At 55.6% G+C, this 19,179-nt stretch overlaps 1 protein-coding gene across 5 annotated transcripts in view; it reads left to right on the top strand.

Annotated features, from left to right (window-relative positions):
* Nucleotides 1-18,849, top strand: part of SYNE3 (spectrin repeat containing nuclear envelope family member 3) — a 99,536-nt gene extending 80,687 nt beyond the window's left edge. For 4 of the 5 annotated variants that reach the window (XR_006293489.1, XR_006293488.1, XR_006293491.1 and 1 more), the window contains 2 exons: nucleotides 8,373-10,957; nucleotides 18,066-18,567. Coding sequence is in view for 1 of the 5 variants with exons in the window: in XM_043556957.1 (XP_043412892.1) it covers nucleotides 8,373-8,573 (201 nt within the window). In the remaining 4 variants the exon portion in view is untranslated. Of the gene's footprint in view, nucleotides 1-8,372; nucleotides 10,958-18,065; nucleotides 18,568-18,688 lie in introns of those variants that run through there. The other variant, XM_043556957.1, reaches the window with a different exon arrangement.
* The last annotated feature ends 330 nt before the right edge of the window (nucleotides 18,850-19,179 follow it).

Here is a 19,179-nt window from a genome sequence, read left to right as displayed (position 1 = left end):
GGCCAAGGACTGATGTGGGCACTCGGGACCCATCAGTGATCACAAGAGCGAAGTCCTGCCCTGGTAGACTGCAAACACGTCCTGGCTGGGAGGAACGGCACGTCTCTGAGGCCGGGGCTCTAAAGGGCAAAGGTGGCCTGGGGTCCTCATAGCTACAGGTCGTGTCTTATCTGCGGCTGGCAGATACTGGGCACGGCTTTGTGGGGTATGCGAAACGGGCAGGCTCTAAATGGCTAAAAGACACGCATATCCGGGCTCTGTGCAAAATAATCAGATGCGTGGGGGCGCCTGGGGGTCTCCGTCGGTTAAGCGTCCAACTCTTGATTTTGGCTCAGGTCATGATCTTGGGGTTCTGCTTGGGATTCTCTCTCTCTCTGCCCTCTCTCTCTGCCCCTACCCCGTTCATGCATCTCTTTCTCAAAATAGGTAAACTTTACAAAGTTAAAAAAAAAATAAATAATAGTAACATAAAAGAATCGGATGTGTAACAATCTGAGTTTGCAGCTGGCCACCTGGCTTTCGTGAAGCCCGCCCGCCAGGAAAGAAGCAACCTGCAAGGCCATCTCGGGCTCATCTATGCGACAGCTTAGGCACAGATTTCTGGGTCCCACCCTGAGTTTTTGGTCCACTAGGGCGGAGACGGCCCAAGAATCTGCATCCCTAGCAAGTTCCCACGTGACGCTGACGCTGCTGGCCTGGGACCCCGCTTCGAGAACCACAGCTGGACGCACCGGATTCGAATCTCGGATCCACCATTAGCGTGCGTGACTGTCGACGAGCCACTTAGCCACGCTCTCCAAGGAGCACAACGAGGGTCCGCCAAGCTGATGGTGGACAGAGTCCTTGTAACCCTGCGCATAGTAGGTTCTCGATGGCCAGGTAAATGAGGACCCTGAAGACTTTGCAGACGCCGCCCCTGCTTATATCCCTCGGAGAACAAAGGGAACAATGACACCCCTGGGGGGGGGGAGACCCCTCCCTTGGGTGTGCTTCTTGTGTTGTTTCTGCGGCCCGTGTGTGTGCACACAGACGCATATACACACACACGCTGACAGGGTGACAGTGCCGTCTTCAGAGGCTGTAATCTGGCCGCCTTAAAAAACATTTCATATGTTATTTTTAGTCCAAGAGAAAAAAAAAAAAACTGCCCCAAAGCTAATTATTTATGAGCAGTTGGTTCTCTGCACTTTTTTTTTTTTCTCTCTGCACAAAGTCACTGGAAGCTCCAACTACGTCAATGGCTTCAGCCTGTTTGTTTGTATAAACACGGTAATTAAGATTTATTAAATTTGCAGCCTGCCTACGCCCTCGCCAGCTCAGTGCCCCCGGATACGTTTGCCTGCAGCATTGAGCACATGAAATGTAACTGCTTTTTTTTTTTTTTCTTTCTTACTTTTTGTAAGTGTTTATTTATTTTTGAGAGAGAGAGAAACAGAGTGTGAGTGCGGGGAAGGGCAGAGAGAGAGAGGGAGACACAGAATCCGAAGCAGGCTCCGGGCTCTGAGCTGTTGGCATAGAGCCCGATGTGGGGCTCGAACTTGGGAACGGCGAGATCATGACCCGAGCCGCAGTCAGATGCCCAACGAACTGAGCCACCCGGGCGCCCTGTAATTGCTTTTTAAGTTGCACGTGGGCCGTGAGGGGACCGTCTTCCCGCATCCGCCCAGGGCAGTGGTGTAGTCTACTTGAGACAAACTTTGTGTCCAAGCACAGATTTGCAAATGTGTCTCTTCGGCCTGGGTGAACCGGGCCACAGCCAGCGTGCCGTTTTGCAGGAGTGGAGAGCAAACACCGCCCTCCCATGCACGCTGTGGCCTCTCGGGATGGGGACCCAGATGGCGAGCATTTTATTTACTGGATCGCATTTCGTAGGTTCTAAGGCTCATCGTGACGTTTCACATTTTCACATTTCTGGAATCCGGGTGACTTATTACGATCGAGTTCTTCCCGTGAGGATTTGGGTTTGCTTCCCTCCACCACCCAGGACACTATCCACCTGAGATTTCTCGAAATCGAAAATCTTTGCTGGCAGGGCGGCATTCTGTTGTGTTTTCCTTCGGCCCACGGCGACCGCGTGGATTCCGACACCCAGCCCCCGGGAGCTCCAGGGACTCACATTCTCGGGGAAGAGTCTTACCCCCCTCCCTCCACCCAGTGCCAAGATAACGCGTCGTATTTCCTCGCTTCCCCTTTCCGTGACGTGGGACTTGCTCTCGATCTCCCTGATGTTGAAGGCGCAGCCCCCCGGCTTCCCAGCTTTGTGGGGGGCTCCAGTCGGACCCTCCGTCACGGTTGTTTCCTTTCTTAGTGGCGTGTGAAATCATGACCCGCCTCACAGTGGGCACCTTCGATCACGCGAAATACTCAGATACCACATCTAAGGAAGCGTTACTGAGTTTTCCAGGTTAGAGGGGAACTCTCTCTCACGATGACTGTGATTTTTTAAAAAAATCTCTCCTGGGTGCCAGGCGCTGCTCTCGAACACTCACGTGTCCGGTCTTTGCCCCTCACGACCACCTTCTCCTTTTTAGTGGGAGAAGCACGGCCTCTGGCCCCCCCTTCTCCATATGTGACAACGGGCCCTGTTGGGACCGGAACAGAGGAGATGTGACTTGACATTGTTCTTCTTGTGATTCACTGTGCAACTTTGGGGGCTAAATTTGGCCCTTCCTTCGTCAAAGGGCTGGGCCTTGCTGGGGCAGTGCGGTCTTTGAGCTTCCACAGGAGAGAGCCCGGGACAGGCCTCGACCCACGTGTTGTGTTGTCCCAGGGCCCTGTGTGTCTGTCCGTCTGCCAAGCCTAGAAGCCACTGGCCATCGCTGATGTGTGAAAGAATCAGCATTAACTCTTCAGACATCAAGTGTTTGAAACTTGTCTTTGACTTCAGAAATCCAGACAACTGTCACCTGTATTTACTCTGTCTTTATCCTTCCGTCACCCAGCCCGCCTGCCTTCTGATTCCCCGCCCCCCACTCCTCTGAAGCTCACCCCCGTGAGGTAGCTGCCTGTTCAGTAAGCCCAGTGGCTGTGTTTCTGCCCTCCACGCAGCTGGCCTCTGGGCAGCCTGGATGGGTGACCACACTCCCCGCCCACAGCCGCTCTGGCCGTCCTCACACTCCATCGTGGGGCCCTCTCTCCTTGTTTTATTATTTCCGTGGTCAGAATCAGTGTGGATAAGACTCAGTGTTGATGACATCCGATTACTTAACACAGAGTCCCTAGTCAAGGGATTTGCAAAGGTGCCTCAATGGCCTTCTAAAAAATTAATGGGCATTTTGGCTTTGGAACAGTTTTAGGTTTACCAGAAGAACTCAGCAGATCCTACAGAGGGTTCCCAGGTAGCCCCTCTCCTCTACCCCTCTTCCGTTTCCCTTACTATTCACATCTTGCATCAGTCTGATAGATTGGTTACAGTCGATGAATCTCCACTGGCTCATCACTGTTAACTAAAGCCCATAGTTTAGGGTTTTCTGGGGTTCACTTTTTGCATCATACATTCTATGGATTTGGACAAATGTGTAATAGCACGTATCCACCGTGGTGTGTCACACGGAACAGCTTCGCCGCCCGCAAAACTCCTCCGGGCTCCACCCACCCGTCCCCTGGCAACCGCCGATCTTTTTACTGTCATTATAGTTTCGTCTTTTCCAGAATGTCATACGGTTGGAATCAGTCCGTAGCCTTCTCAGATTGGCTTCTTTCACTCAATAACACGCATCTGAGATTCCTGCACGGGTTTCTTTGTTGCTCGAGAACTCCTTTCCTTTGGTCACGGAGTAATACGCCATCGTCTTAGTATTCCATTTCGGGTCTTTCTCATAGGCTTCTCTTCCCAGGGAGGGATCCAATCCAGGATCACCCATTGCATTCAGTTGCTGCATGTCTTTTCTTTCCTCTAGGCTAGAGGTATCCCTCAGTTTTTCTTGACCTTGGGCACAGGTCAGAGATGTGATGGAATGTCCCTCAAAGTATGTTTCCCTGATACGTGCTTGTGATTGGAGTCAGGTTGTGCATTTCTGGCAGGAACGTCACGGGTGATGTTGGGCTCTTAGCGCATCTTCCTGGGAGACCCCCGGTGTCGGTAGGGCCCCAGCATCCCTGATGCTAACTCTGAGCACGTGATTAAGGGGGTGGCTGCTGGGCTTGTCCCCTGGACAGCGCCGTCATTTCTTTTGTAATTAACAAGTAATCTGCGGGCGCTGCTTAGAAACACTGAAGTACAGTGCCTCTTTCTTCAGTGGTTTTATGTATCATGGGGTTTTCTGCGGCCTCTTTCTCCCCATGACTCACCTGGATGGTTCCTTCTGCTACCGTGGCTTTGTTCCCTGACTCTGGGCCCCTCAGGTCCATCTCTCCAGGCCAGGTCTCCCTTCTGCCTTCAGCCCCAAAGTCCCAATCACCTGCTGGACGTCTACCCAGGAGTCCTCTAGACCCTCGGACGCAGCATGTCCAAAGCTGACCTCACTGTATTCCCTGCACCCAAACAAACCCCAGTCCCCGTATCAGTGGACAGCATCATGACCACCCACTTTCCCAAGCCGGACGCCTCCGGGTCATCCTAGACCCTCGCCGACCTTGGTTCTGGTCCTAAGCTCAGAGCCTGGTCATGATGGCTCTTAGATGAGAAATCGTGAGGGTAGGAAGGGAGGGAAAGGGAAGAGAAATGAGCCATATGGCCATACATCTGTTCCCAAATGAGGCTCTGTCCTTGCTTGAGTAATAACAAAATCTCCAGTCATTCCATCCAGAGGAACTTCCCACCAATTACCTAAACCACCTCCAAAAGGCCAGCTCCGACGGCCTCATCTCCCATCCCTCTCCAAAACCAACTCAAGGTTCTGGAAAAATACAGTTCTATGGCCTGACTGTCACGTGCAGAGCCACCCCAGGGAGGAGATACAACGAACCCAGCCCCACCCCAGCCACTGCCATCTTGTTCCCATGGGGCAACTATCCAGAGCCTCTGAATTCTCACGGGAGTGAATCTTGGGCTCCAGGACTGAGCCATTAGTGAAGAAATTATCACAGGCATTGTGAGCAGGCCCTGGCCCGGGAAACCCTGGTCTCCCTAAGACTCACTGGTGCAGCCAGGGAAATGCAGTGGGCCCCACGCACAGCCCCCTCCTGAGGGGAACCCAGGGAGGAAGCCAGCCAGCACGGGGCGCTGCAGTCCAAGAGGGTCCCAAGAGGGACCTTCAGGGACTAGACAAATGGCTAGTGAGGGCTTCCTGGAGGCCTAGGGACTGGCCCATCTTGAATTGCCAGAGAAAAGCTGGCCCCTGCCCATCACTCTGGGTGCTGGCCCAGCACACGAGCCCCAGCCAGCTCCCAGGAAAGCCCCTGAAAGCCCCAGAGGTGACACAGCGTGACTTCTACACGCGGGGCCCCAGGTCAGGGTGGGACCAGATCCGACAGGCCCAGGCTGACTGACAACGCGGGCCCAGGGTGACTGTCGTTGTCGGTGTTGTTGCTGAGTTGTTTCTTGTGAGAACCCCATGCAGGATGGTGGGCGGAGCCCGGGCACCGGACGATGCTCGTGAAAGATCCTTGGTGAAATGGACGCAGGGAGCCCACGTCCCGGAGCTGTGCCAGAGCACAGGGAGGCCGTGGGCAGGGAGGAGAACCGACATCTGGGCCTGGGCGTTGTGGTCAGGGCGTTTGGCGGAACAGTCAGACAGCGAGAACAGCCACAGAGAGCGGTCAGCGAGCATCTGTGTGGTTACACCCTGGGCGCCAAGGCGGGGAGCAGACGGTCAGAGGCACAGGCAGGGAAGGATCCTTTCCTTCGCTCAGCTCATACCTGTCGGACACCGCTGGGAATACAGCAATGAGCAAAGTTAATGTGGACCACGCCTCCGAGGAGTCAAGGGGAACATAGACTTTAATCAGTAATCCGGAGGAAGGTACTGGGGCTGTGAAAATGTGTTAACGGGGCTGTTTTGGTCTATGGCAGGGAAGGTCCCCCCGAGGAAGCCACTCACAAGCTGAAATTAGAGTGTTTGGCAGGAGTTAACCAGGCGCACTGGAGAAAGGAGAGAAATTCGTATTTCAGACAGAGGGATGGCCTGTGCAAAGGTCCAGTGGCGGGAGGATGTGAGGGCCTTGGAGGGGCCAAGAGCTGGCATTGAAGGAGGGCAGTGCTTTTCTTTCCGAAGGGCCTGGGGAGATTGCTGGCGTCTGATCCCTGGCATCTGGTGGAGGGGGGGGCTTGTGGGGCTCAATGACGTGCCTGTCTGCCCCTGTATCCATCGGCTAGAGGAGGAAGGGAGTGAGCATTTATTGAGCGTAGCGTGCATTGCCTCATTTATCCTTATGACCTCGGTAGGCAGGTTTCATTCCCTCTTTTCCCCAACAGATGAAGGAACCGAGGCTCAGAGAGGCTGAATGCCCTATCCTCGGTCACACAGCTAGGACACCATAGAACCAAGGTGGAACCAGGACTCCAAACCTTTTCTTTCCCTCAATGGTGGAAGATGCTAGAAAATCAGGTCCCATTTACCGTGATAAACTCATCTTGCCTGAACTCCTCAAAACTCTAGAGCCTCAGATTCGTGTGAGATCCCGAAGGACCCCCCAAGCATTTAGTTACCCAATATTACGTGTCCTGTTTCCGCCCCACTGCATGTGCTGTCTACCCTCTGCCTCCATACCCTTAGGGATTAGGAGCTTATCGCTTCCCGGGGAAGCCCCTTCTCTCTTTGGATAGTTTTAACTGGGTGGAACACACGTAGTCCTTTCTGTGGGCAAACTGAGGCACAGAGCAGCTCCCAGATCTGGGAAGAGCTGAGATTGTCCACTTCTTCGTGGGCTTCTTGAAAGGTAGTTCATGCCTCTCTCTGTGTGTGTGTGTGTGTGTGTGTGTGTGTGTGTGTGTGTGTTTTCTAAGCATTTGAGGGTCATATTAAAACGTGTCTTTTATTTCAAAGAGCATTTTAGAATTCAGGTCCCTCCAAGTGAAGATGTGAGCTCTAAATGAACAGCCCCTGGGCAGGCAGCAGGAGTCTTTTGAAACAGACCACCCCCTCGTCAACACTTGTAAATGCAAACACGCTTTGGACCTTCAGAGATGTTTTCCCCAGAGGATCGTGGCCAAGACACCGCTCCTGGCTTCAGTAAGCCAAGGGTTAGCTCTGAGAATGTAGGCGCAAACACAGGACCCTGTAAACAGATTCCCCGTTTGCGAGACCATTGATTACAGCTTTTCAATGTGGTGCCAAGCCAGGCTAGAGTGAACCTGTAGCTTCTTGTTGTCGCTCTTTCTTTCTCCCGGACGGGTCGGAGATTTGGAATCAGGCGGCGTCAGCGTGAAATGTCAAGGAGTCAAGTTAGAGTCCACACGGGCTGAGGCAGCCCCGCATGAACCGAGCAGGTGGGCAGGAGCATGCACCAGCCAGGTGTGGCCCGGCCCAGTGGCCGTGGGAACTCACGCTCACTCAGCTGTTCAGGTGACTTACTGCCCCCCGCTCCTGAGTCCCTGCTGAAATCCGTGCGCCCAGCAGAGTCCTCGCCACAGATGGGGGCAGGTCTTCTATCCCCATTTATCAGAGAAGGAGACAGGCTCAGAGAGGTTATCGGCCCTCCCCAGGGCACATAGATGCTGTGTGACAGAGTCTCCACTGGGACCTAGTCAGCCTGGCTCCTCCCAGTCAGGCCCCTGCCCTTCACCACGTTGTGTTTTGGCCGGGCGGGGGGGGGGCGGGGGGTCTCCTTTCCCGACTTTCTCCTCTCCTGCACTCCTTGGCGGTGAGGACATCCCATGAAGCCACAACCTCACCGGTCCCTCTGGAATTTCGGAAATGGCCTTTGGCCACTTTCGTGGACTCTAGGCACTTGGACCTGGGAGTCTGGCCCTCGGGTGATACTGGTGGCGTGGATGGTGAAGAGGGTGGAGGAGAAAGAGGAGGAGGAGGGAGCGATGGTGAAGAGCACGGTGGTGATGACCCTGACTTAGGTAGGGATCGTGTGAGTGATCGTACAAATTGTGGCAGCAGCCTTGGGCGCCTGCTGTATCTCCCTTAATCCTCAGAAAGACCCTGTCAGGTAGGTACCATTTCCCCCCTGTTTAGAGATGAGAAGCTTGAGCTTTGGAGGACTTGAGTGACCTTCTCAAGATTTACAGCCGGGGCTCTCACACGCCAGGCAAGGATTTATGTAAGAACAGGCAAAGCCTGGAGCTCTGTGTTTTTCCCTACCCTTCCTGCCTTGAATGGTTTGAGCAAACCAGACACCTTGGTTTCTGGCGAAACCGACCTTAGCCCCACTTGACAGTCGGGAAGACTGAGACCTGTACGGCCGGCTTGCCCTCCCCTCCCGCTCAGAGGCCTGCGTCCCCCGCCCCAAGCGCACTCACACGTCCTGCTTTGGTTCTGCAGGCTCCACGGTGGCGAGGACTCGGGCCCCTCTTCCGGAAGGTGTGCTGTGTGGCTCTCCCCCTGCAGCTGCTGTTCCTGCTGTTCCTGCTGCTGCTGTTCCTGCTTCCGGTCGGGGAAGAGAACCGCAGCTGCACGCTGGCCAACAACTTCGCCCGCTCCTTCAAGTTCATGCTGCGCTACGATGGCCCCCCGCCCACCTAACCCGCCGGGCCACGCAGGTGACTCTCTCCTCCAGCCCTCCATCCGCCCCAGGGCTCCTTCCGAGGGGGCCCAGGAAACTGGAAACAGAGGCAGGCTGCGACCGGCACAGCTGCCTCGGTGTAAATACTGCATTGATGCCCCCCAAACAAAACCACTTTTTATATGGTGTCGTCTTAGCCTATTTATCCTAAAGGTGCCCTATGTGCGACTAGGGAGTGATGCATAGAATGTTTATATCCTCTGTGTGTAGATATGCTCAGTCCGTATAGTTTCACGTATGGCGTCTATTTGTGGGTGGGAAGGTTCCTAGCAGCTTGCAGGTCCTGTGGGATTTTGTGGCATTTTTGCCTGGGTCTGCGGCGCCCCCCCCCCCCACCCCGCCCTGGGGAGCGAGAACAGGAACGTGTCACCTTTCTGGCAACCGCTTAGCGGGAAGCCACATCCCAACCCCAGATGCTGGTGGAGAGGCCCCTGAGCTGTCAACACAGAGGAGCAACACCAGCCCTCACTCAGCTCAGTCGCTCTCGCTCTAGACACAGTGAGAACAAAATGACAGCGGGTTAGATGCTGTGGGTCAGAAGCGTAAGGGTGATGCTTGAAGGCAGGGCCGGTGATGGCAGCCAAAAGTGACGAGTGATAGCGTGCTATCCCTGAAGGAAAAGAAAGATGACAAGCAGGACCCAGAACTATACCAGCTCACAGAATTTTGGGCACCTGTGCAGGGGCGGGGCGGGGCTGGGGGGGGGGCGCTCCCTCCCCCCCCACCCCGCCCCACCACCTCTTGGCCTCTGATGGCCCAGAGCAATGCAGAAGGCCGTGGCTGTGACCCTGATCTGCAGGTCTGGTTAGAGCATGCTCACTGTGTTCTGGGAAAGGAGAAGGGGAGGGAAACTTCCTTGCCAAGGTCTTCATTCAGAATGGGGAGCACGCTGTGCCGGGGTAATGTGTCCTTCCGTCCCTCTTGGGCTGTTTTCCACTGTCTACTACTCGAGCTGAAGGGTCGGTGGGGGGGAGCACGTGGCCCTCCAGGGACCAGGGATCGAGGGTCCAAGACAGAGATTTGAGATGGGCGTTGGAGCTCAGCCTGTCTAGGGGTCTCTGCCTCTTCCTCCCTGGAGAACGGACTTCGGAGGGAGGTGGGTCTTCTGGGCTGAGAGTGTCCCACACGTGTCCTCACAAGGGGACCCAAACGAGGCTGCCTGTGGGCACCCCCAGGAGAGCCCCCCCCCAGACGGGATGAGGGGCCCTGAGGCCAGAAACGTGTCCTTTCCTCCTGAGCACATTATAACTGGATCGCAGTTTCCCTAAATCAACAAAAACACACTAAGTTTCCTTTTGGAAAACGCCTAGTGGCCCCTCTTTACAAACTGATTTTGTCCGCTCACCTACAAGCAGTAGACCGAGAGGGGATCCCGCAGGCCTTTGGAATCATGAAGTGTCCAGCCTCAGAAAGGCCCTGCAAAGAGGGAAAGGGAGGACCCCGGAGGGTCCTGACTGCCGGCGCCAAGCCCCGCCCCCCAGCGCTCCGGCAAACACGGCCCCTCCCTCTGCAGAACCCAGGCCCCCCACCCCCCGACTGGGCCAAGCTGGACATTCCCGGGGCAGGAAAAACGCAGCTGCGGAGAAGTCCGCACTCAGAAAGCACACTTTTCTCCAGATACTAGGAGGCGGAGCCACTAGACGGGTCCCCGCAGGCGACCACTGTCCTGGAAAATCAGGGCTGGAGGACCCAGGCCTTGGGTCACGTGGCCGAGCCCAGGTGCTCCCCGGGCCGTGCGGGTCCGGCGCTCCAAGGTCAGACTGTGGCCGGGCCTTCGAGCGTCTCCGACTCTCCCACTTCGCGGGCGAGGAGGCCGAGGCCCCGAGAGGGGAGGAACTTGCCCAAGACCACACAGCGAGAGGCGGGCGCCCCGAAGCCCCGGCTCACCGTAGGGCGACCTGTCGCGTCGGTAGCCGTGCTGCGTGTAGCCCACGTCCCCGGGCAGAAAAACTGCAATACGCAGGCCGGGGGGGTGGGAACGTCTGTACGTATTTTTTAAATTTTGATAACGAGGCCCTAGAGCCTGCTTGTTTGCATCACTTTTTTAAAAAAGAGAATGGGTATTTTCATTACTTTCATATAAATACAGTTGTGAAATAGCCCACGGACTGGTGCTTTTCACGTGTAATCTCTCCTGCTTACAGTGGATGCAGACGGTTAGGATTTGTAGGACTTTCTAGCTTCCTGCACAACAACTCCAAAGAGCTTTAAAGTGCCGTGTGAGAAAGGTGCCCAGTGGGACCCGCGTGTGTTTGTTTTTCCTCCGGCCCCAGAGTGAGAGTCGTGGGGACACAGGGGAAGATCACGGCCTGGCCCACCAGCTCGTGTGTGTGTGTGTGTGTGTGTGAAAGAGACAGAAGAAGAGAGGGAGAGAAGGAAGGAGGGGGGTATGGGAGGGGAGAGCAGAGGGAGAAGGGAGGAGGGGAGAAAGGAGGAGAGAAGGAAGAGGAGGAGGAAGAGAGAGGGGGAGGAGGGGGAGGGCAGAGGAGAAGAAGGAGGAAGAGGAGGGTGGAGGAGGGGGAGGGTGGAGTAGGAGGGGAGAGAGATGAACACGGTATGATCGCGGTGCTGGTCGCCCTCCTCGGCTGCCTCCCGCCCTCCTCGGCTGCCTCCCGCCCCTGCCCTTCCTCTTAGTCTGACCTCCTTGCAGACCGGCCCATACAGGCCCCGAGGGTGTTTCTAAAGAAGCCAGACGAGGGGTGCGATGTGCAGGTGCCGATGACAGAGGAGGCCCAGAGACTCAGGGAGGAGCAGAGGGGACAAGGGCATCGAAACCAAGGGTGCCTTCCATTTGGTGCTTGTGGGTGCCCGGCCCCTGTGTGGGCACCGGAGAAGCCATACTTGATTTAACCCCCATGACAGCTCTCAGGGTGAGGCATGAACTTTACCTCCATTCTCCAGATGGGCAGACTGAGACCTAAAGGCAGAGACGCTTGCCCGCGCAGAGGTGGGATTCGAACTCAGGTCTGCCCTGTGCCAAGCCCACACTGGCGGGAGAGGAGGGGGGGTGGGGGCGGTTCAGGCTGGCTCTGCCAGGGCGCGGCCTTTGCAGATGGATCTCAAGTGCCCCCTGCTCAGCAGGACGGGCCAGCTCCCACATCGGCCTCGCTGCTGCTCTCGCCCTGGGTTCTGGGAACAGTCGCCCCAGGGGCACAGTCACAAGGGTCCCCTCCGGACACCTTCATAGCGGTTACTGCCCACTGCAGAGGGAAGCAGGGCTTCCTGCCCGTCTGGGGGCTGAGCCCTTCTCTGTCCACCTGCGAGGTCCAGGCATGGCGGCCGCGAGTGTGAACCCAGTGCCCAGCACAGGGTGGGGGCCTCGGCTGTGGTTGTCCAATTGCATGGAAAACCCCAGAGGCGAAAACCCCTCAACCCCCCTCCCAGACACAGAGGAGATGAATCCTGCTGGATGGGACTCACTTGTCTCTCACAACCTCTGATTTCTTTGCTTCAGGCCGCAGCAGGGACCAGGGGTCCGAGGATGTCTATCCCTGCTGGGGGTGGGGGGGAGAGTGGGGAGGATTGGCTCAGGCTGCCCGAGGGTGAGGTTAGGAGGGGATCGAATCTTCTCCCGGAGCCTGAGCCGGGGCCTGAGCCGGGGCCTGAGCCGGGGAGGCTGAGCGGCCCTGCGGAAGCTTTGGGGATGTGCCCGTGAAGCTGCCCTGGTTAGAGAGGGCGGACGGAACAGGTGAAGGAGCAGAAGACAAGTGAGGGGCAAAGGCAGGAGGGGACAGAAGACCTGACGTCACCAAACTTTACACTTAAAAGTGGCAAAGATGGTAAATTTCACGTTCTGTGCCTTCCGCCACAATTACAGAGGGAGTGAGGGAGGGAGGGAGGGAGGGGCATCAGGCTGTACCTTTATAGGTGTCGACTTTTATCCGAGGACAAGGACCCATGGCCAAGTTTTCACTCCCCAAAGACAGAATGAAAATAATGGCACTAATAAGGGCAGATGCCTGGAGGTTTGCGCTTTGTAGGATTTTATTTCATCTAAGTGCCGGCTCTTTATTCTCAGAGTATATCCTTCCTCTTGTTGGGCGTCCCGTGGCCTCTAGGAACGAGGGAGGGGAGAGAACAGCTGTATCTTCCTTTAGGTATGTTTTCTGAGTCTTTAGAAGACAAAAATGGCCAACTCTGTGCTGTTTTCCCCAAATGCAGTGTTCTTTCTGGAAGGACAGGAGAGCCCTGCCAGAAAAGGCTGGGAGAAGGGAGGGGTGCAGCTTGAGAAGTGCCTTGGGCTGGACTCTCAGGGAGGGAGGAAAGAGAAGCAGGATGAGGACAGGGTGGGGGTTGGGTGCAGTTTCTTGCGACAGGGCCGAGGAGGGGCCGGGAGCCTGCCAGCTGTGGCCTCGGAGAGACGGACGGAGGGCCGTTAGCATGGCACTCCCGATGGCCGTTCAGGAGCCCGTGTCTGTCGCTTTCTGTCTGGCCAACTGGGCAGAAATGCCCTGTGCTTCTTCGCTCTTTGACTCAACGCAACAGGTGTTCTCAAGTCCCTCGTCTGTGCCAGGCTCGTGCTGGAGAATTCAGGTGAATAAAGCCCCAGGCCCGCCCTCCAGGAGCTCACAGCCCAGGGGAGGGAGGGGAAGATGCCAAACCCAGCGAAGTCCTTGCTCTTGACCTTGCCCATCTGCCCTCCCGGAGCAGGGGGCAGACCCACCGTCACCGAAGCTGGTAGGGCACGCAGTGGGAGAGCCGAGGACGTGGTCCTTGTGTGCCTTGCCGTCCCTTGGAGGTCACCGTGTCGCTGTGAGCCAACCTGAGCGGAAGGGTGGGTCAGGATCAGGGTGGCAGGATGAGGAGAGGACGGACGTAGGCACGACAGAAGGAGCCGGGAGGAGAAACCGATGGGCTGGGCTCAGGACGGAGGCGTGGTCCCGTGGGCGGTGCTTGATCTTGGAGAGGGCTTCTAGAAGTTTCCGGCGAGGCCCAGGGCTAAGGCCAGGGATGTGCAAGCCCTCAAACACTGCGTGTTGTTACTTCTGTTACTGGCACAGTTACTCGTCTGCAGTCATGGGACACGGTAAAAGTCTGTGGTTGGAGATACCAAACTGAGAAGCCCACTCTTCCCCGCTGGAGGTTTTCCGGCTTGGTAACGTACATTCCAGGCATCAGTTTGGCCAAGAATTAGGATAATCATGCCCTCCCCCACCTCCCACCCACTGAGCAGGGGAACTGAGCTGCCCCCTGAGGGAGGCTGCGCCTGGGGCAGAGGGGGCAGGGGAGGGGTCCTGCACGTCCTGAGGTGCCCACAGCTTCCTTTGAAACCTGTTACTGGAGCGACTCTCGCTGGCAGTGGCACGGTGACCTCCAGTGAGCCTCTCGCATCCCTGGCCCAGCCAGGACGGTGCCCTAATTCTTTCTCTCGTGGGACCTCAGCCGCTCCAGCGGGCCTCCCCCGACTCTGCTCTTGTCACCCAGTCTGATGGTCGCCAGGCCCGGTCAGCACCACAGGAGAGGTGGCGAGGCCGTGAGCCGTGAGCTCAGCACAGGCCCAGCACTACATACGTGGACTTCTCTTCCTGCATCCATGGCAGACATTGAGAGTTGATCACCGAGCCGTTCCCCTCCCCCTGTCTATCCTGCACAGACCTCACAGTCCTTCTGGAAACCACCCAGGCAGCTGCTGCCAATCAATCCTATTTGTCATGTGAAAAATACGTGTTTGACCTCCTTGTCCCTGATACCAGCCCCCCTCAGCAAACTCTCAACTCTGGCCTCCACCCCCCCCCCTTTTTTTAATTTTAAAATTAGGACGTTCTCAGGGTGCCTGGGTGGCTCAGCCCATTAAGCGTCCGACTCTTGGTCTCGGCTCAGGTCATGATCTCACGATTCGGGAGATCGAGCCCCGCATGGGGCTCTGAGCTGTCAGCACAGCTCTCCTCTCTCTCTCTCTCTCTCTCTCTCTCTCTCTCTCTCTCCGTCTCTCAAAAATGAATAAACGTAAGAAAATATTAAAAGCAAAATAAAATTAGGACGTTTCCAATCAAAAATCTCTCTCCTTAGTTTCGTACATGGGGGATACAAGGTAACCCCGGAGAGCAGATCATGGGGAGGAATACCGCATAGAACTTTTAGGGGAAGCAAAATGGAGGAGAAAATGTGAAATTGCCTGGGGTTTTTTTTGTTTTTGTTTTTTTTTTTTTAGGCTGTCAGAGGTGGGAGGGCTTTTATAGACTCTCTTATTCCAACCTGTGCCCACTTTACAGATGAGGAGGCTGAGGTCCCGACAGCTCCTGTTCACCCAGTGATGCAGGGGGTGAGTTAGTTCTACAGGTGGGGAGAGGGCACCCCGCATCAGGTGACAGAGTGCTCAGGGCTGGACAGGGTGCAGAGGGAGTTCTGCTGTTAATAGCCGGGTGACCTTGGGCGACTTCCCTGCCACCGTCCTTGCAACCACAAATGGGGAAGTTGGCCCTGGAACCCCCCGTGCTGCCTGAGATGTCCGATACTCTCAGAAGACGGTGAAGGGCTCCTGTGTGAAGGGAAATCTTGAGATTCAGCCCCACGTAGCAGAATCCCTTCTGCTTTGATGTAAACAACCAGGGACTTTGCTCTTCCCTGAGCCTGAGAAATCTAGAGCCAGGCAGCCTTGGCAGCTGCCAAGGTTTCCGCAGCTCTCTGCCTTCCCTCGAGGTTACCTCATGGCCCTAGGTGCTTGCGCTACCTCCGACGTCGCGTCTGCGTTCCAGGCAGGAAGAGGGCGAACGGGCTCCCGAACCGGCCCTCCTGGCCCTCATTTTCCTCCCCTTTCCCAGAAGCCCCACCCACAGACTGCTGCTGCCCCCTCATTGGCCAGACTGTGTCACGTGGTGCCTCTCCATCCGCGAGGAATCCGGTGACATGCCCCCCCCCCCCCCCCGACAAAACGGGCGTCTCTTAGCAAGAAAGAGGATGGAGTGGATTCAGGTGGCCCTTAGGTGCCTGTGCCTCTGATATGTGGACCCTCTCTGTCTTGGTCTCCAGCTCCATCAGCAGAGCTTGGAGGACATCGGTCAGTAGAGTGAGAGCATGACGTGCCGCCACGCGCCCGCCACCGCCCGCCACCTGCGCCACCAGGTGGCAGGGCTCCCTGGGTCCATGAAGCCCTTCCCCTCCCCAAGGCGTTCCTTCCACACCGAGGGCGCTGCCAGGCCCACCTTTTTGTAAGACCTGGGACAGGCAAATAAGTCAGGTGCCCCTGCCTGGCCACAGCGAGCAGAGACAGCCCCTCCCCTGTCCGGGCCCCGGGGCTAAGCTTTTTAACACCTTTGTGTTTGGAATTAGCCTAGAAAATTCATATTTGCTTTAATTTCTTCCGGAACGTGAGTTTACTCCTGGGTGCAAATCCTGGAAAGAGGGGCCCTCTGGGCTTTTCCTGGGCGGCCCCCCCACTTTCTGGAAGATCAGAAAAGTGCCGGGATGCAGCCACAGGTGGCTCCCATCCTGGGGCTGACAGAGCAAACGGGTGCCTCCAGCAGAGGGAAGATTCAAAGGACTCACACCAGCCGTCCTTGCTCCCTCGGTTTCAATTGCAAGATGAATGCCTTCTGTCTGTCTCCAAAGCGAGAAGGAGGAGGAATTTGTTTTTAAAAGGGAATTAAAAAATCAAACCTCGCCGTCTAAAAACAGATCTTCCAACAGAGCACCCAGAGCTTTAGAGAACAGTCAGCCAATTCAGCATCCCCCCCCACCTCCGTTGGTTGTCATGGTAACATACCAGGGCTCACTGGTTGGTACCCAACCACCTTGTCCAGACGGGACAGTGATCATACAGAGGGATCTGTTTCCCCAAAGGATCCGGGCTTCCTTTCCAGGATGCTTACTTCCAAGGTCAGCAATCAGGCTGTAGGCCGCCAGCCCCTCTTCCTGTTCTGATACAAGGGGAGGGAAGAAACCTCAATTCAGAGCCTGCAAGATGTAGCTGGCTTCTTTTTTATTTAAAAAAAAAATTTTCTTTTTCTAATGTTTATTTATTTTTGAGACAGAGACAGAGCATGAGCAGGGGGAGGGGCAGAGACAGAGGGAGACACAGAATCCAAAGCAGCTCCAGGCTCCGAGCTGTCGGCACAGAGCCCCACGACTCGAACTCGTCAACTGTGAGAACATGACCTGAGCCAAAGTCGGACGCTCAACAGACTGAGCCACACAGATGCCCCAGCCCTGACTCCTTCTAAATGCCTGTGTGAGGGTTATGATCCCGTTGAAAGCGGAGCCCGGGGTGGGGGTGGGGGGGGGCGGTTAGCAGCTTGCCTAAAAGCAACCAGAGAGTGGCCCCTTTGGGACTTGAACTCAGGAGTGAGGGGGTCCAGGCCTCTCCATGGAACTTCAGCCTCAGCTACCTTTCTTCTCTCGGTGGCCCCGGGCTGCCGCTGCCGTGGCGGCCGGTTGACTCGTTGAGGGTGACGCTCCAGAGCAGGGCTGCAGGGCTTTCCCCCATGCCCGCCCCCTCCATGGAATCCTGAACCTCCCACCGGCATCGGGAACTGGGAACAGCAGCATGGGTGCCAGAGGTTGGGGACAAAGAACGGCGAGAGGCCACCTCTCACAGGGCGGGTGGGGGACAGAGTGGGCGGGTGTCATTGCCTGTAAAGATGCTCTGATTTCTTCTCCTGGAGAAAAAAAGAGGCATTTTCTCTCTAGGGGCAGAGGCCATGCATGTTCTAGAAATTTCATTGGCAAGGAAGAAATGGACAGAGGAAGTTGTATGTGTGTGTGTGTGTGAGTGGGGTGTGTGCACACAAGGCCCAGAAGCAGAGGGGGCAGCCTGGCTCTCAGCCCTGGGCTTCTGGAAAATAGACACACCAACAGGGCCTGGCATCCTCAGGATGACCATGCTGGACCCAGGACATTTCCCCTGAGAACAGCATTTTATGCTTCTCACGGAAGTAGCTGTTTGTCCCCCTGTCATTCTCCACGCAAAAGGGAATGTCAGTCGACCCCCGGGATTCTCTGCCATCTGGAAATTTCCATAAGCTGGTCTGGAAATGATGCTCTCTCTTTTTTTCTCGAGACAGCATACAACCAGCTCGTGAAGAAGGACTTAGCTCCACGGGTCCTAGATTCCTTCACATCTCTCTTTGCTCTGCATGTCTGTGTGTGTCTTTGTGTTGTAGAAGCCACTGGTGTTCGTAGAATTTGTTGGGTACCTGAGGTGCCAGAGGCAGGAAGAGGGCAAGTTTCCAGGATCAGCTTTGGAGGAATGAAAACTTCGCAAGCCCATTTCAAGTCCAAGAGACCAATCCTCTTGTGCCAAAGCATGTGAGCCTGATGGGTTTGTTAGTTTGCCTTGTCCTCTCTCCCAAGGGAGGGCTCGGGAACCAGAGGGGTCCAGGCCTCTGCGGAACCCCACCTGGAGGCGTTGGCCACATTCCTGCCCTCTCTCTACCCTCAGCCAAGTCCAAAGACTGACTGGCTGTTTACACCGCTGGTCTGGTCTGGTTGACGCAGGCGACGGTCTGGTGGAATAGGGGTGTGTGTGTGTGTGTGTGTGTGTGTACTTGCCACATAAGTGGGTTTTGGCGTCGAAAGCAAACTTCAGTGTTTAAAATGTTCTGTTATGTAAACAGTATTCACAGGGACCATATCCACTCCCGTCATACTAGTTGGTGATTGTCAAACATGCGTTTGCAATAAATTAAGCTTTCTGGGAAGGCAAGCAGTAACAGAGCCAAATGAGTGTCCTGGAACATGTGTGTTTTATCTCGGTTCATATCAAGTCCACGACCAGCCCAGAGCCTTCCCCGCTCGGGAGGGAGGGAGGGAGGGAGGGAGGGATGCGTGGGTTCTTCTAGCTTCTCAGTGCTATGGTTTCAAAGTCACCTTGAAGTTTACAGCCCCTTTCTGTGGCTGGAGTTGGAAGTAGCCGTGTTCTCAAAGACGGCTGGATGTTTTCGTTGTTGCTTTTTTTGCATTTAAAAATGTATCGCTTTATGTCCGGAAATAAAAAAAATCTCTATTTTGGTCTATGAAGCATCGTGTGGTTCGGAAAATCTTTTTTTTTCTGGAGTCAAGGGGTTTTGTCTGAAGAGGTTACGAGGAGAAAGAGGGTTATGTGGCTAAGGCTGACTGATTTTTAAATTCTGGCCTCCGGGCAGCAGCAAGGCCTGGTTTATGCAGAGGTTGAACTCAGGGCGATAGCGGTTCTCAGCTCCTCGGAAACGTCAGGATCACCTGGGAAGCATCTTCAAAGTCATTGCCGGCATCTCCCCAGACCTCGTGGGCTGCAATCTGGAGGGTAGACCGAGTGGAGTTTGAAAACGGCCCCGAACAGAGGCAGGCACCAGGCAGATAACAAAAGGCCCTTGGATCAAAGCCCCACTTTGATGGTTTGTTTAACAAACCGTTCTTGGGTCTGAGAATCTGCTTTCCAAAGCCACAGGGTCTTGGAAGCTGTACCCAGAGAGGGCAGAGGTACAGGAGAAGGGGGGATGCCACCCCATGTTCGAGGAGAGGTCTAAGAAACCAGCAGCGAACCCCAGACCCACCGCCGGTCAATCAAGTCTCCCGGCAATGGCCCTGGCTTGCCAGGAGAAATGTGTGTCCAGAATCTTCCGCTCCCAAAGTGTGTGTACTTCAGTTTCG

This window comes from Prionailurus bengalensis, chromosome B3 (genome assembly GCF_016509475.1).
Source record: "Prionailurus bengalensis isolate Pbe53 chromosome B3, Fcat_Pben_1.1_paternal_pri, whole genome shotgun sequence".
Lineage (NCBI taxonomy): Eukaryota > Metazoa > Chordata > Mammalia > Carnivora > Felidae > Prionailurus > Prionailurus bengalensis.
The sequence above is the reverse complement of the archived record's forward strand: the minus strand, read 5'-3'. Positions and strand labels throughout refer to the sequence as shown.